We start from the raw sequence: 17,636 nt of genomic DNA on the forward strand, positions 1-17,636 counted from the left end.
TAATAATCCTATAAATATACATGTAACACTAAACATTCACTTGTTCTATTACAAATTTAGACAGAGCTTTGCAAAGCAGGTAGGGATTAGTTGCTTCCTATTGTAGATCCTGTATGGGCTGCTGTTCATCTTGATGTGCAGAGGGATATCTTTATGTATAAGTGTACTTGCTGGGAGCCCTGCAGATGTATATTGCTCCACACTGAGCTGCAGCACCCTCCCATCTCATCAAGCTGGGATTTGTGCCAGTTAGTCCTATACACACACACACACACACACACGTCTCTGACACTCAGACACACATCTATTCCTCCCTCCCCTCACTCCCTTTCTGTCTGCTCATTTGCAATGCAAGGCTTACTTCCCACAGGGGCTCTCAGGCTGGGGATGTGAGTCTGTGCTGCAGATCTTTCAGCTTTCTGCTTGCTGCAGGGAGGAGGCTGTGGCTGATGCTGCCCACTACACTATCTCTTTTTGCTCAGCTGAAGGTGGGCGCAGCCCGTTGCTCATTGTCTGGATGGAGTCCCAGCAAGGGCCTACTTCACCAGGTGAGTGATGCCATTTGTATTAATGGGAGGGATGCTGAGGCAGATGCACCCCTATATCCTATAACCCCTAAAGTTTTCTGCCCCATCTTTGTTTTTTTATCCATATTAAGCTCTTTGTAGAAAGTAATAAGGTATGGGGGAGTGATGCTCTGCTTTGCTGTGTGGTATCAGCACAAATCGCAGGAAAGCTGTGCCGCATTGCACAGATGGTGTCAGCCCAGCTGGAGTAAAGGTTTTTTAATCTACTGTATATGGAACAGAGCAACTTGTACGGTGCTACACAAAAACTGGATTCACTACTCCCTACTTAGAAGGGGCACATACTCAGAACTTTTGTGGTCCAAAGCAACAGTTACACATGACCTTTCCAGAAATGAATATGCCAATTAGTTTCCTAAATGAAAGCAAAGTTTTACTGAATGGCATTCCTTTTCTGTTATTTCAGTCTATTTCTGGAGCTGAGAGGGGCCAGTAGGAAGAAAGGGGATGAGCAAGTTAGGGAAGTGGGATAAAATAATCTTCAGCATTCCATTCCATTAGATCTGGGGTTTAAAGATACAGTGTGGATTATCTTTAGTAACATAATCATGTTTTTGGCCTAGGAGCTGAATACACGTGAACTGGCAATATGACTTTTTTCTTCTTACTCTGTAATTCAGGTAAAATAACCTTGTTGCTGCTGTATGTTGAGACTATGGCCTTTCTATTTTTGATTTTCAACTTCCTCAAGGGGCAGTTAGGAAGATGGAAATTCTGGGTCAGAGTTTGGCCCCCTTGCCCCATGGCCTTTGAAATCATGGGAAAATGCACAAAGATGTACTTATCACAGCATGTCTTTCCTCTATGATGTTTCTAAGAGACGGTTCAGCATTACTGCTGGTGTAGATATCTCATATTCCTTTTCGGTTCCCATAGCCGTGCACTGTAGGGAAAATAGAACAAAGTATGTAGAGTAAAGTTCCCTGCTAAAATTTCACATAAAGTAATAATGATGCAAAAAAAGTAGTGTTAGGACTTCTTTAGAAACGTGTAAGGCCACGTCCTGTGACTTTTAAGTGATGGCTCATAGCAACAAACACGGCTGTGATGGTGACAGCTGGATTTTGTGCTAAGTGACATTCAGACAGGAAAGTCCCCAGGCGCATACTGTTAGCTTGTTAAACTCTATAAACCATCACATTAATCCCTGGAGCAGAGCCTGTTAGCCATCAACTGAGCCAGGGAAGAAGGGAAGGCAGGGGAGGTGATCTGGTCTATAATGTATATGCCAGACTACCCCCCCATCCTGATATTGTCTATAGGATGAAATCACAGATATTACATTAAAAGATTAACAACAGAAGTCACATTCTACATATTAATCAGAGGCTGAGCCTGGCAATGCCCCTGAGAGTGACACACTCATTTATACCTGGGAGACCTGTGCAGAGCAGAGCTGGAAATTATCATGAGAATAAAAGTGTGCAAGAAAACACCAACATGGCCTGGGTGATGACAGGAAATGTATATGTACTAGTAATGGGCATTGATACAGATAACAAGTCTATAACTGTAGTGAACAATGCAGAAATCAAATTAAATCGCTAAAATGACAATTTACAGCTTGTTGGCTTACAGTATAGACTGTAAACTGTTAAAAGCCACTGGGAGTCAGTTCATCAGGTGGCAAAGTTTGGGGAAATGATGGTGATGGGAATAAGAAGAAGCCCAGTGTTGGATGTGCATTTTAAAGCTATATTTTTCTTTTTGGGGAAATAAATAACTGATTACCTTCAAAATGTTTGGTTCTCATGGGATTTTGAAAGTACTTTCTAGTGGGTTTTTTTGTTCCTCAAAACTTGTATACATTAATGCATTATAGGCAAGGCTATGCCAAGAGGCCTACAACTGTCTAACACTGAGAGACATCCAAGCTAGAGCTCCTGTCATCCTCCAGAATTGCTTGTGAGAAGCACATTGTCTAGCCCTAATTTAACCTCCCTGCTGTGTCAAATGATGTATTTTATGTAGAGATACAATGAGGATAGTTGCCTGATTTAGGGTAGGACTGCATGGACGTTTTCAGCGCAATCCGACGCGCTGCGACAAAACACACGCTGCGTCTGCATCCGACATGTCGAGTCAGATCAACGCTGCAACTTTATCCGACATTTCTATCTCATACATTATTTTCGGCGCATGCGATTTGTCGCAGGGCGTCGGACCGCCCTGAAAACATCCGTGTAGTCCTACCCTAAAGAGAGTCTGGGATGTTCCAGATGCAGTATTTTGTCCGAATATCAAATCCTTTACAAATGATTTTTCCAGCTAATACTGAATCTTAAAGTATTATAGAAAATCCTACTACTACTATCAAAAAAATAAGACTATCATAATGTGAGCTTCTGTGAGCAAAAGAGTTTCAGCTATCAATTGACAGACACAATAATACAGAAGCCAGCATCCTCAGAAGAGCAGTGACTGGGGATATTCCTACTAATTGCTACAGTACTTAGGAGTAAAACCAGTTGGATCTTAGAAGCTGTGCTATAGTTACAGATTAGCACTGCCCCCCAAAAAGATATAAAACTGCTACCAGGTCTTGTCTCTCATCTCTTCTCCTCACACCCAATATGTCTGCAGCTCTGCAATGCTCAGTCTTCTGAACTATCAGCTTATCCAGTAGCCTATGACTAAGAAGGAAAAAAGAGGGTAGGACCCTTAAAACGATTCTGTCACGCTTTAAAGGAGTGGTTCACCTTTAAGCAAACTCTTTATTGTTTATATTTTTTTTTTTGCCTTTTTCTTTTGACTCTTTCCAGCTTTCAAATGGGCATCACTGACCCCCATCTAAAAAGCAAATGCTCTTTAAGGCTACACATTTATTGTTATGGCTGATTTGTATTTCTTATCTTTCTAGTAAGGTCCTATCCTATTCATATTCCAGTCTCTTATTCAAATCAATGCATGGTTGCTAGGGTGATATGGACCCTAGCAACCAGATTGCTGACATTGCAAACTTGGGAGCTGCTGAATAAAAAGCTAAACAACCCAAACCACAAATAATAAAAATATAAAAACCAATTGCACATTGTCTCGGAATATCACTCTCTATATCATACTAAAAGTTAACTCAAAGGTGAACAACCCATTTAATGGTATCATTTTTATCACTAAATTAAACTGTGTACATTGCACATAATTCATTCTACCTTTTTATTCTTTTTAGTTTTAATATTGGTGTGTAGGCAGCCACAGGGCCGCCATCAGGGGGGGACAGGGGGGACAAGCGTACCGGGCCCGGGCATGAAGGGGGGCCCGGCAGCGCTGCATTTTTTTGAAGATCCGGGCCCCCCTTACGAGCGCCCGAGCCGTACGTCTTGCCTCTTCAGTGCCGAATGCGGAAGTGCCGAAAAGCCGAAGCCGATGCGACGAAAAGACCCGAAGTCACGGAAAAAGCCGAAGTCCCGAAGTCACGAAGCGCCGAAAAGACCCGAAGTCACGAAAACAGCCGAAGCCGAAGTCCTGAAGCAGCGCAAAGACCCGAAGTCACGAAAACAGCCGAAGCCGAAGTCCTGAAGCAGCGCAAAGACCCGAAGTCACGAAAGGAGGCGAAGTTGAAGTACTGAAGCCATGAGTTCAATTCTACTGAACACCAGTTTGTGTTTTTTTTTTTTTAAATCCCCTGGCCACCAATGTATTATTTTAATATTCTATAGGCCCCTGCCACCAATCTTTTTTTTAAAACTTTTGTTTTTGGGGCCCCAATTTTTTTTTTAACTCGTAAGGGGCCCCTTGCCACCATTGTTTTTTTTTGGGTTTTTTTTTAAAAAAAAAACTTGTAAGGGGGCCCCTGCCACCAGTTTTTTTTTTTTTTCAAAAAAAAATTATTTTTTTTTTAAATTTTTTTTGGGGCCCCAATTTGTTTTTAACTTGTAAGGGGGCCCCTGCCACCATTTTTTTTTTTTTCAAAAAAATTTTTTTTTTGGGGCCCCAATTTGTTTTTTGGGGCCCCAATTTGTTTTTAACTTATAAGGGGGCCCCTGCCGCCAATGTTTTTTTTTTTTTCAAAAAAAATTAATTTTTTTTCAAATTTTTTTTTGGGGCCCCAATTTGTTTTTAACTTAGAAGGGGGCCCCTGCCACCAATGTTTGTTTATTTTTTAGTTTTTTTTACATTTTTTTTGTTGGGGGGCCCTGACCATCAATAGCTTTTTACAACTTGTGTGGGGGGGGGGTTACTTTTTTAGCGCTGATGTCTGTGTGGTCTTTTAACTGCGATGTGGGCGGGATATGGGGCGGAGCTTGGTCGTCAGTGTGGGCGGGGCCCAGGGGGCCCCAAAAATTTTGTTGTACGGGGCCCCGTGATTTCTAATGGCGGCCCTGGGCAGCCACATTGCCTAGTCATGTACTTTCAGAAAGAGTCAGCACTTCACTTTGAAACTGCTTTCAGATAAGCTATTGTTTCTCCGACACAATGGATCTGAAGGAGTCGTGACTTGGATTAGCCGGATTTTTGCTATTGGGTGCTGTTCTCATATTTACCAGGTGTCAGGAATCTGACAACATGTGTAGCCCCATGTCAGATTTCAAAATTATATATATAAAATCAGTATGCACGTTTGAAAAAAATGGATTTCAGTGTAGGATTCTGCTGAAGGAGCGCTATTAACTGGAGTATTTTGTTAAAATAGAATGTTTTCCCCTTGACAGTTCCCCTTTAAGTCTATAAAAACAGTACATTATTTTTTTAGTCAATTATGCATAGAAATTAAACAAGAATACTGTTGTACCTCACTGTCTAACCAAGCAGCTCACAGATTTCTATAACCAACAATGATTACACAGACTGAGAGAAAGAATGAAACAACTGGCTAAGGCAGGGTTATAAGAGGATTCGATTCCAAGATTCAGTCTTCTGAAAATAATGCCTAGGGACCCATTACTTTTGTACTGATGTGTTCGTTTTTACAATTACATTTTGTTTTAAAGGGGAACTCCATTATAAAAAAAAATCACTAGGCTTTAGTGGATGTTTAATAAATCTGTTCCACAAACAGTCTTCCTTATTTTAATTATTCATATTCATTATTTATCTGGAAATGTCTCAATCTAAAAATACTGGCTGCAACCAACACATTCATGCTGGGAGTCATTGATAGAATTCACATGGGCCATGATTTTGGCAAGATTCAGCAATTACACTGCACTAAGGACAACTATAGTAGAACCCCCATTTTACGTTTTTCAGGGGACCAGGAAAAAATTGTAAAAAATAAACTTTTTCTTCAAGTACTGAAAGGTAGTGATGGGCGAATTTATTCGCCAGGCGCAAATTTGCGGCGAATTCCCACGATTTGCTGCCAGTGAATAAATTCGTGAAACCGCCACAAAAATTCGCCAGTGTCAAAAATAAATGGACACCGGCGCCATTTCACAAATTTTTCGCTGTTTAGGCAAAGCGAAATGCCCCAAATTCGCCCATCACTACTGAAAGGATATTAGAACAGGAATCTGTTTTACATTGAGATACAATATTTACTGTGTTAATAACAAGGGTTAAACATTGCAGTGCTAATGTTACACTATGGGGGGCATGTGCAAGTTTTTGAGTATACCTAACCATGCTCAGATCCAGGACTTCTCTAGAGGTTAAGTGGACCTTTGTCAAGTCACTTAACCTCCTCGCATTCTTTGTCTGATTAAACGGCTGCCTTGATTGGTGTGAAGTGAGTACACTATATAAATAATTCCCCATCCCTACCACTCCCCTGATTGACCTACTTGAAGAAACAAGGGCTGGACTAGGAGTAGGTAACATAACAGGATACCTAGCACCACCACCGTTGTGCCCATGGCATGTGCCTCTTTTGATGACCACTAGTTCTGGCCCTGGTAAGTTGCTTCATACAGGTCAGGTTGTGCTTTCTATTCTATTCTTTATTATTATAAAGCGAAGAAATGATTGCTGACTTAACATATTATACCAAAAGGGCATTTAAAAAGGCCTTGTTGAAAAAAACATTAATATCTATTAAATTTCATTACACACAGTTACCAGAAATGTTTCTGTAACACATCAGTAACACTCCACAGTGACCAGAAACATTTCTGTATTAATAATGTAAAATATGTGTACAGCAAATAATAATAGCCCCGCTACATGCTCCCTTTTTTGAAGACACAGCAGAGTAATAATGGGTCACCATCTTGGGACACACTCCTATTACCACATGTAGGTATTAAAGGGGACGTGTCACCTGAAAAAAATATTCCATGTCCTATTTTATTATGTTAGTCGAGCAAAATAAACTTTAATTACACAATATGAATTATTTAAATATTGTTTCCTTCAGTCTGGGAATTCATAATTATAGCAAACAGGCAGGTGCCATTTTGTGGACACTGTTATCAAGACAAGCCTTGTATCATCTCAAAATCTTGTTTGTGCACCAGATTGGGGGACCTGATGTCCATCCCCATGTCCTGGTTACACAATTGGATGGTAAAGATAAAGGGGGAATGTGGGGAGAGCAGTGACATCTAGTGCTGAATAGAAAGTGAAAGATTGACTTTCTTTTTAAACGAATTTACAACAGATATGAATGCCTTGATTTGAAAAGGACTTTTATTATACAGATTTTTGTGTCTGGGTGACAGGTCCGCTTTAAAATGGAAAATGCAAGCCACTAAAACAAAATTTTTCACGTTAGATTCAGTTGGATTTTAGTGGTGGTCTATGGAGAGGCAGAGGGCATAATAAAAACTTAGGTCATTGAAGGCAGAGTGATACTACCCCTTTAAATTGGTTGCTTCTAAAGAAATAGAGTATCCAGTGCCTCTTAATCAGGAAATGCACACTCACAGATCAGGTAGTCCCTAATAGGATTATTTATTTATAGAGCACCAAACCGTTCTTGTAGTGATGCAACTGCAAATACAAGTACAAGTTGGCACAACTGTTAAAGTTAGGGTTGCACTAGAGAAGGGTTAATCTAAACCAACAAATGGAATGATGTAACCATGCTCAGAGTGCTTCACAATTTACATTTATTTTTTATTGTTTCTGAGATATTTGCAATATAAGATTTAGTTTAGCCCTCTTAAAACTTCAGCATCCTGACTATCTATATATGCTTGCTATATTCAGTTAACCCTAGATTTTCTGAAAGTCCAGCCAAAAGTCTTGTATTTACATTCTCTTTTTTAAAAATCCCATCTTTTACAAATGTAACTTTGATATTTTTCAAACAACAGTGGTTGTTTAACATGCATGCACACTCCTCCATTAAATAGCATGTCCTGCATTACAACCTGCTTTGAACTGCTGCTGTTAGAGGTACTTGCAGCAGCAAAACAATAGGAAAGAAATGTCTCTCCTCCAGCTGCTTGCTTTATAAATAAAAATATTGATCTTTGCAAGTTAGAAATGAACAGTCATCTCTATGTGTGTGATTTAAATGCACAGGAACTAGTAGTAATAGCAGTAGGAACAATGTTACCTTTTTAAAAAACAAGTAGGTAGAGGGAAGATGCTGTGTCTCTATATTCTCTGTTTCAAGAATTAGTTATTAATCATGTGGTGTTGAGCAAAATACTAAAGAACCAGGAGCTGAGCCACCTACAATGCAGGGAAATCCGGGTGGTGATGGTTTAAAATGAAGGTGGACAGAAGGAAGGGTTAATGGACAAAAATGTGAATGGAAATAATATGAAATAAGCTTTGCTAGTGAGACACAATATGCATAGAAGAAGATATTACATAGACATAGTGCTGTAATCTTCAGAATATTAACTAGAGACTCGAGGAGTAGGAATCCAGGAATGGAAAATACATTCAAATGCAGCCTTGCACTGTTCTTTGTGCTTTCACAGTTTCACCATTTTTATGTAGATAAGTAAAGCTGTGTGCATAGAATGTAATAAAACATAAAGGCAAGCGTAAAGGATGTGAGGAGAACTGGGTAGATATTAGCCTTTCGTCATTTGCTGTGTTATCTTTATATTTTCTGAACTATACAGCGCAGAGCAATGAAGCAAAGGGCAATGGTAACCCACATTCTACTGCCCCCACTGAGGTGACTGTAGAAGGGCCTCAACAAGCACAGGGTGCAGAAGATGATTCTGGGGTCCTGGCACCCACTTCTGGTTTCCTGCAGGTCACAGAGAGAAGACGTAAGTTACTTAAAATAGCAAATGGAACAGGGGAATGTTCAACTCTAAATTTATGTTTTGTAAATAACAGGTAGGGCTATCATAAACCAGCATTTAGTTTGAGTTCATTCATGTGACTTGGTAATAGTGCATTAGGCAGCATCGGTACGTGTAACCTCTAGTAGGAAATAGACACAACAACCCTGCAGCAATATATATTGGCCTCTACTTCATTCCACTTCACCTCTTCATAGGAGCTTTCGTATTCCCATTTTGCATTGAACCTTAGCATTTCATCTGAGAATTTTAATGACTTATGGTGACCTGATTAAAACATTTTTATGCTCTATTTATTAAGTGTGGGAGTAACGCTAGCGAAAATTTGCCAGCATAACATCATTTCATAACTACGCGGATTCCCTAACGGACGAAGGCGTCGCTTCGCTAGCGATGGAGATAGACGCTAGCGTTGCTTCGCACTCTAATACCAGGCGAATTTTCACTCTGGCTAAGATGCAGATTTTACTTAACGTTACCTCTTGCGCCAGACTTGCCTTCGCCACCTCTGACCAGGTGAAGTGCAATGGAGTGGATAAGACTTTTTTTTTGAAAAATGTTCTAAGTCCCAAAAAACGCTGGCGTCTTTTCCTTTTTTCTGAGTGATAGCCTGCAAAAGACCATACATTTTTTTTATGGGTAACCGGGTTCCCCCCAACATATGGCACATAAACTATTCACTGGGCTCATGTGTAGGGCATTATAACAACTCTATTTTATTTTATTAAGGTTCACTGGACTTGTGTAGTGTAATGTATTTTCTGCAACATATACGTCCATTCAACTTTCACTTTCCACCATATGCAAATTAGCCAACGCTAGCGAAACTTTGCTTTGCTTGCCAAAGTAACGCTAGTGCAACTTTGTCAGTGTTTGGCACCCTGGACGCAACTTTGCATTTTAGAGAATTAATGTTGTCCTGGCAAATTTACGCCTGCCAAAGTGTTGCGAAGTGGGCGGAGCAGTCGCTAGCGAATTTGCGACCCCAACTCTTTAAAAATAAGCCACCTCAATAAGCCAAACTCACCTAAGAGCTATAATGCCCCATGTATATTATTTGCAGTTGTTGTGAAATAATAGAAAAATAATAGGAATTAATAGAAAACATGAACATACAGTGTTACTGCTATGTAGGTGGCACTCCTGCAATGTTCCATAAAAAAACCTTTTGAAAGATATGATGCAAGTTTGAGCTGAAGCTAAATTAGTTTTTGCTTAACAATAGAATATAGTCAGATTAAACACTTGACACTACCTCCAGAACTCTACACCATGGCACATGAGCTGGTATCCACACATCTGGATTACATGAATTGTGTGCATTTTTTTATGAGCCAGGGTTTGACAGATGAAGACATAGGCTAGTACAAAATCTGACAAGCAGGCCATTAACAAACCCTATTCATGCCATATTAAACCTGTATTTTACTCTACTTAAGCCATATTAAACCTGTACTCTACTCACAGCAAAGGACCCTACTGAAAGACCTCCCAAAGATCACGATGTTGAGCATTAGGGTAAAACGTATAATATGAAACATAACAAAAGTGGTATAAAGGTGATAACTTTATTGACTCACTAAGATGATAATCACAGCAATGTTTCAGAACATTTAATTTTTTTTAAAGCAGCTTTAAGGAAAGGGAATACTCACTATTTCTAGAGTCTTGTGATCAATTAATATCGAACCTTCAGCTTTATCTTGTGTAGAACATCAGTGTAGACCAACTATAGGGAGAAAGAGCTAACCAGGACTAAATGTTGAAACACTCACCAAGTAAAAGATATGGTCCGGATATACTTGCCCCGAACCCTTGGCATTGGGTACGGTAAACCGTAACCAATAGCAGAATGGGGAACTGGGCACTCCAAAGAATTCCAAAAAGGGTCACAAAAAATAAAAATATTTTGTTCAAAGTTGTATTAAAAAAACGTAATCTCCATCCGCCCTAAGCGTTTCGTGGGACATGCAACTCGTAGGGCAGATGGAGATGATGCTTTTTTTAATGCAACTTTTGAATAAAATACTGTACTTTTATTTTTTGTGACCCCTTGTGGAATCCTTTGGAGTGCTCAGTTGCCCATTCTGCTAATAGAATTAGAATATCAGTGACCCCCATATAGATGATAGATGACTTTTATATACAGTAGCCCCACAAGGGTTTAATGCACCTATGTTAATGCCCTGACACAAGAAATGTACACAGCACCATCTAATGTGACTATGCTGTTTACTACATCTAATCTAGTCCTCTTATATCTGCAGAGCCTCTTAGCAGTGTGTCATCTCTTGAAGTTCATTTTGACCTCCTGGACCTTACAGAACTCACAGATATGTCTGACCAGGAACTAGCTGAAGTTTTTGCAGATTCTGATGATGAAAACCCACAGAATGAGCCCCCGCCAGGTGAGATTGACCTTTAAAATCCAGGAGCACAGGCTGAGAAAAAAAAGCACATGCAACTTGGTAGCCATTAACTGTAACTATAAAGCCTAGATGACTCAGCAACTTGCTGACTACTAATATCCCCTTCATTTAATGAAGTAAGAGCGACATGCATGTGCGTTCTCAAATAAGCTCTCAAATTCATCCCGTGACCTTGACTGCTATTAAGGTGAAACTGAGAGAATTAAAGGAAATCTATTCTCCCCATACTGTACATACAGATTTGACTTGACATGGTCAGCACTCTGCAGAAGCTTGTGGCTCTAACTGAAACAAATTCCTCAAAGAACAAGTCTGCCAATGTGAATCTGTGTCTAGTATAACATAATAGCTCTACTATACATAATACTCTACATCATAAAACAATATGGCAGATTTAGTGACAGTAACCTACCAAATAAGAATGCGTTAAATTAAGCCACCAACTGGAGAATAGGCTGGAAGAAGAAACGTCAGCCTCCAAAAGAGGATAATTTAGTTGAGTTCGGAGCATTGCTTCTGCAAACCACTGCTGATTTTGAAGGTAAGGAGTTCCAAACCAGACTAGCAGAGGTTATTCATGTTACATTACAATGCACTTGGCTGTAGACAATAACAATCTTTATCATCCTCCCTTTTTTTCTTCTTTTTCATCCCAAGGTCTGCAACTGCCTCCCTTTCATCGAGCTAGCTATCTCCGTTCTCCATCTTGGACCCGAACCAGAGCAGAAAGAGAAAAGAAACATGTCAGTGACTCGGAGCTTCATGGAGGCATACTAGACACATTCCTTGCTGCAGAGAGATCCAAAGAAAACTAAACAGCCTTTACCTTCTCATTAACTGGCCCCTGCTGCCCCATCCCTATCAGTGCTGGGACTACAGACAACTCCAATAACTATAGCACTTACAACAAAGAAGTCAGAGAATATTTACTGCACACACATAGAAGGAACTTCCTTCTAAAAAGGAGAGAAGCCCTGATTTCTAAATGAGGTTGAATACAGCCTGCAAGACAAGAAGAAGAATACCTTTAATAGTCATTGAACCAACAATTCATTGCTAAAACAGTTAAAAAGTTAAATTAAAAAGACCAGCATACATGTTATAACAGGAAGTGATTCATGAGTGCACAATGATAACAGCTTTGTATCAAGCAGAATGAAATGCATACCAAACGTCCTAGACTGGATGTAAACACAGAGACTGCAGTATCTCAGCGATTTCCACAGGTATTTCTAGTTAAGATAAGATTGTAAACATTATTGTTCCGAGATATATATATGCTGGTAAATCACCCGGTATGCTTATGCAGGTTTACTGTCAGTGGGCGATTCAATATACATCCTATAAATGAGGGCAGGATCTGGGCTAACTATCTCTTTTTAACATAGATTTAAAAAAAGAAATGTGCAAGGACATACTAACTGTGGCAGATACAGAATGTATGGGAATGAATTGTACAAACATGACCTCTTCCATAAGCACAGAATGTTCCCACAGCCTTAATTATGCCCACTCTATCACTCACAGACCTGTCGGCAGCAGCAAAATAAAAAAAATCTGATTGCAGACCACTTGCAAATGCACCTTGGCTACTAAATGTAGCCCATGTATCCCATAGACTTCATGTGGCTGTCGTTGCATTTTAGCTTGAATGACACTTTTGCACTTTAAATCACATTATGTGGCTGCTTCCCAAAGCACAGGGATTTCTCCATGATTGTCTTGTAATAATCTGCGTGGACTGTATTCAGGATCACTGCCATCAGAGCCTACAGCATATTGCACTATGGGTGCATCCCCCCCCCCCCAATACATTAGAAAATGGCCTTTAGCACAATAGCAAAATAACTTAGCTTAATGTCTGCCAGACTCTTAATGGGAACACTATCATTAACAATAATAATAATCAAGACCAGATTCGTCACCTCTTTGTAGGGAAGGGTAAAACTATACAGATTACTCTTATATCTATCCATATTTAATATGTAAATGGGTGCAGCAGGGTTACAGAGCAAGGATCGTTCCCAATTTTTAAAGTAGAATCAAAAACCATTTTACATTTGATGCAGTATAGGATACTATTTTAGCAAACATCATTTTTGCTGGAGTATTGGAACTGTACGGTTTCTAGATTTTAAGTGCACCCCTCCCCAAGTTGCATAACTTAATCCCTAAAGACCCCTAGTAACATCTTCACATAAAGAAGCATTTATAGAATGTCAATCAAGCCCCTACCAGGATCTCTGTACTTCTGAGCTCCCAAATAGCTACGGGTAGGGATGGGCGAATTTTTTCGCCCTGTTTCGCCTCAAAAATGACGGGCATAAAACAATTTTGCTGCCCATAGACTTTAATGGGCGTCAGCGTCATTTCGGCGAAACTAAACAGGTCAAATTCACCCATCCCTAGCTACGGGGTCTGATGTCACTATAGTTACAGCAATAACTCTTCCCAACCTTTACAGGGATTAAGTCCAGCCATAACTTGAGTCTCAAACTGCATGGGATAAAATCTATGTAATAGAATTAAGTCCAAGTCCGAAACATTGCCACATCAAATTACTGAAAGAGGAGTTGGAATATATTCATTGGTAATAAATCAAAGAACAGCAGCAGTTATGAAAAAGAATGTTTATTGATACACTATTTTGCATCAAGTATGAACATTAAAAAAAGTGAGATCTACTGAAAATAATTGTGTAATTGAATTTATAATATAAATCACATTTTGTTTCCCCGTTGTCAAACTGCCAGACTGTAGAAATTGATTGGATATAATTGTACAGAAATTCATGTGTTCTTTCCACTAAAAATGAACTTGAACTGTTGTAAAAAATAAATAAAAATAAAACAGTGCAGGAATAGTCAATGAACAGTTATATGAAGCCAGTCTTGGTGACTGATAATATTGTTTTCAAGTTTGGCACATTGGAAATATACTAAATGTAGGGCGATTGCAAAAATAAGAAAAAGTGAACCAATAAGCAAAAATGCATTAAAAGTTTAATCTTATTCAAAAGAAGAAGATAAATGCAAGAGTGAACTGCAACTGGGGCATGTGAACAACTGAAGAGAAAGACTACATAGTAGTGATGTGTGGGTTGGGTTTTTTCCGACCTGCATCCGACCCTAACCCGTCCTCCCTCAACCCGCGCCCGCCAACGTCACAAAAGGGGCAGGGCAAGCAGGCGCATCGTCTATAAAAGAAGAACCTGGAACTCGGAAGCCTGCACTGCAACGTGGCGGGCGGGGAGAACAGGAGAAGAGCTCAACCCACACCTAGCTGACACCCGCGAAGAGGAGTGCGAGGTCAGCCCGACCCGTCCGACCTGCAGGTAAACCCTCACACGTAAACCCATGGGTCCCGTGTGTATCGGGCCGGCCTGCACATCACTTCTACATAGCAGTGTTGAAAATAAGTCTTGTTCCTGCAAGAGGGGTCTTCAGTTGTGGCTAAGCAAACATTATGCAAGCCCCCATAATCACAAAACAGGAGGATCATTTGTGCTTTATCTGAAAGCAGACACCACCCCCATTCATTGGCAGCTCCCAATTGAACAGAAAATTTAACAAACTGCCACCTTCACAGCTAAATTTATCTCTTCCTTGGCTTCAAATATGGCTTGTTTCAGTTCTCAGAGGACATTATTAGAGAGATTGTCAATTAATCTGTGTGCTGACCCAATATCATTAAGGAACAGGCAGATCTCTTTGTAAGTAGCACTGCAGGCGTCACAATTTTAAACAGTAAATTGAAAAAGTACAGAGGCTATGAATGATGGGTTGGTTAATGCAATAGTAACTTCAATTAAATAAACAGCCATTGCTTATTTTCTCCTACTGGAGCCAGAGATAAGCAAAATGACTTGAAATTAGTCAAAAGTGCTGAAAGTTTTATTGTTTGGGGACTAGGGATTCAAAAACACCTTACTGTTACTTTGCTAAAGCAACACATTTTTTTTTTACTGACCAAAAATTCCTTCTTTTGATTTTGGTGTTTGGGGAAAAGGGAAAAAAAACATCAACCAACCCCATGTCATAACGACAATAAAGATTCACTCCAGGCTTTTTTGAGTACTTTCTTAATGTTACCGTTTAGTATAAAGAGGAATTTAGAAGTGTAAGATCCTTTAAGATGTTATAATCTATAGTTCCCTTTACCACCCACTTTGCTTGTGCCTTTTTCTAACATGCATGCTCAATCCATCAGTTGGGTCACTGTGTATTTTGCCTGCATTGCAGACTGCCTGGCACCTGGTTCTTTACTGCAGCTCTGTGGTGATTCGTGACTCTCTGAAGTGACAGACGATAGATAATCCAGTGAGAATGTTTCACAGCATAGGCTGTGAGCATGGGCACTTTAAAATACAATGACATGCTAAGAACAGTGTCATACCTAGTTCTTACTGGGCCCCACATCAAATTTTAATTTTAGGGTCCCCAACTTATCCAGAGGTTGTCCTGTCTTACCAGTATATGTTGAGAATGCTCAATAATGAGGGCCTCATGGGGCCCCCTGTAGCCTCAGGGTCTGCTTCCTCTGTAGTTATGCCCCTGACTAAGAATACTGTTTCTCTTTACAGTACAGGCATTGGATATGTTATCCGGAAACCTGATATCCAGAAAGCTCCGAATTACGGAATAGCTGTCCCCCATAGACTCCATTATAATGAAATAATCCACATTTTTAAAAATGATTTCTTTTTTCTCTGTAATAATAAAATAGTAGCTTGTAATTGATCCAAACTAAGATATAATTAATCCTTATTAGAAGCAAAACCAGCCTATTGGGTTTATTTAATGTTTACATGATTTTCTAGTAGACTTAAGGTATGAAGATCTAAATTACGGGAAGATACGTTATCCGGAAAACCCCGGGTCCCGAGCATTCTGGATAACAGGTCCCATACCTGTATATGATGTTATAATATTTGTTCAGCTGACACATTTGGATATTTGATTGTTAAAAATCACAGAACAAATCTGCATTAACTAGACGTTTGAGAGCTGTCAGTCAAGGAAAAGAAGCTGCCTAATACAGGAGTAGGTGTGTTATTTAATGTTCACTGTATAGCCCAATAAGGTGGCCATAGCAGGATTGTTTAGTGTAATAATCAGAGCTGTCAGGGCAACCTCCTGCTGAGTTCAGTTCCCAGTGTCCACAACAGCCAAACTGTAGTTTAACAAAAGCTGCCATACAATACATTTAAGAAGCACATTGTAGCTAATGGACATACCACTGTGAGGGCAATGATTTAACAGGGATCCTGCCCCAGCACTAACTAGTACATCTCAGCTTTTAATATTAAAGTGTAAGTCAATGGCTGGGCCAGTACAATCTTTTGTGCCTGCTATGTATTATTGCTTAACAATTGCCAGTTTATATGTCTACGAGTATATTCCTTTGTGCCAAAAATGCCATTAGCGATGCAGCCACATTCTATTCTAACTGTATGATCATCCTGATTCCACCTGCAAGTTTCTCTCTGGATACCAGCTGTGCCACTGAGGGTTGGAACACGTCTTTTATAATCCTGCACAGCATAATGTGTTTAGTTTATGTGTCTCCTGTATGTTGTTTCAGATTTTTTTGCCAGATGTCTGTCTGTATGCCTACTCTGTCAATACAGCTCAAAGAATAGTACCAAGCTGTGTGCTTTATTTATTTATTGTTTGAGATTTCCACCTTCAGTGTGCCCAGCCTGTGTGTCTGTTTGGCCATTACACTTTATATCTAGGAGTCAGGTATTTCTGATAGCAAGGTCTTTTATAGTTAGAGAACAACTTTTATAATAGCAGTTTGTAGAAAAATTGTAGGCCTCCAAACATAAGAAAGAGAGTGAGGGAAGTTGCTAATATATAAAACTTGACAGGACAGTTCACGTTGCAGGGCCGGAACTAGAGGCAGGCAGAGTAGGCATCCGCCTAGGGCACAATCACTGGGAGGGGGGGGGGGGGGGCGGCGCACTTTTAAAGGGAATTTTTTTCTTATTTTTGAAACCTAGTTTGCTTGGCCTTTAATATTTTTCACTTTTATAAACCACCTGTACTGCAGGCATAAGCACTCCCCACCTCCCTCTTGGCAGCTGCTGGCACAGGTACATATTTATGGCAATATCTTTGCTGCTGCTTGCACAGGTAAACAGACAGTAACGTAACTAGGGAGGGGCGGGCCCTGGTGCGGGAATGCAGCCGGGCCCCCAACCCCCTCCGTACGTGATTTTCCACCCTGAAATCAGCGGTGCACGAGCTGCTGCAGGACCCGGAGGGGGGTGCGGGCCCTGTCCAAATCGTACCCCCTGCACCCCCGGTAGTTACGCCACTGTAAACAGATGATTAGGGGCAATATGAAGTATTTTTGGCTGCTGCTGGCACAGATACATTTTTGGGGGCAATATGATGGATTTTTGGTACATATCTGGGGGTAATATTGTGGATTTTTTGGCTGCTGCTGGCACAGGTACAGATTGG

General features: G+C 40.2%; 1 protein-coding gene across 1 annotated transcript; it reads left to right on the forward strand.

The window, feature by feature from the left end:
• Nucleotides 1-290: 290 nt before the first annotated feature.
• On the forward strand, nt 291-14,021 carry dbndd1.S (dysbindin (dystrobrevin binding protein 1) domain containing 1 S homeolog). The gene is made up of 4 exons (XM_041561155.1): nt 291-548; nt 8,549-8,701; nt 11,005-11,145; nt 11,824-14,021. Exons 1-4 carry the CDS (start codon nt 518-520, stop codon nt 11,979-11,981), a joined length of 483 nt encoding a protein of 160 aa, XP_041417089.1. The 5' UTR covers nt 291-517; the 3' UTR covers nt 11,982-14,021.
• The last annotated feature ends 3,615 nt before the right edge of the window (nt 14,022-17,636 follow it).

Source organism: Xenopus laevis, chromosome 4S, assembly GCF_017654675.1.
Source record: "Xenopus laevis strain J_2021 chromosome 4S, Xenopus_laevis_v10.1, whole genome shotgun sequence".
In the NCBI taxonomy this organism is placed as follows: domain Eukaryota; kingdom Metazoa; phylum Chordata; class Amphibia; order Anura; family Pipidae; genus Xenopus; species Xenopus laevis.

What these genes read in the sequence shown, in the direction of transcription:
- dbndd1.S (XM_041561155.1), top strand. Translation starts at nt 518, where the DNA reads ATGGAGTCCCAGCAAGGGCCTACTTCACCAG. An exon ending in GCAGGTCACAGAGAGAAGAC is followed by an intron (nt 8,702 to 11,004) that starts GTAAGTTACTTA and finishes TTATATCTGCAG; the next exon opens with AGCCTCTTAGCAGTGTGTCA. An exon ending in ACAGAATGAGCCCCCGCCAG is followed by an intron (nt 11,146 to 11,823) that starts GTGAGATTGACC and finishes TTTCATCCCAAG; the next exon opens with GTCTGCAACTGCCTCCCTTT.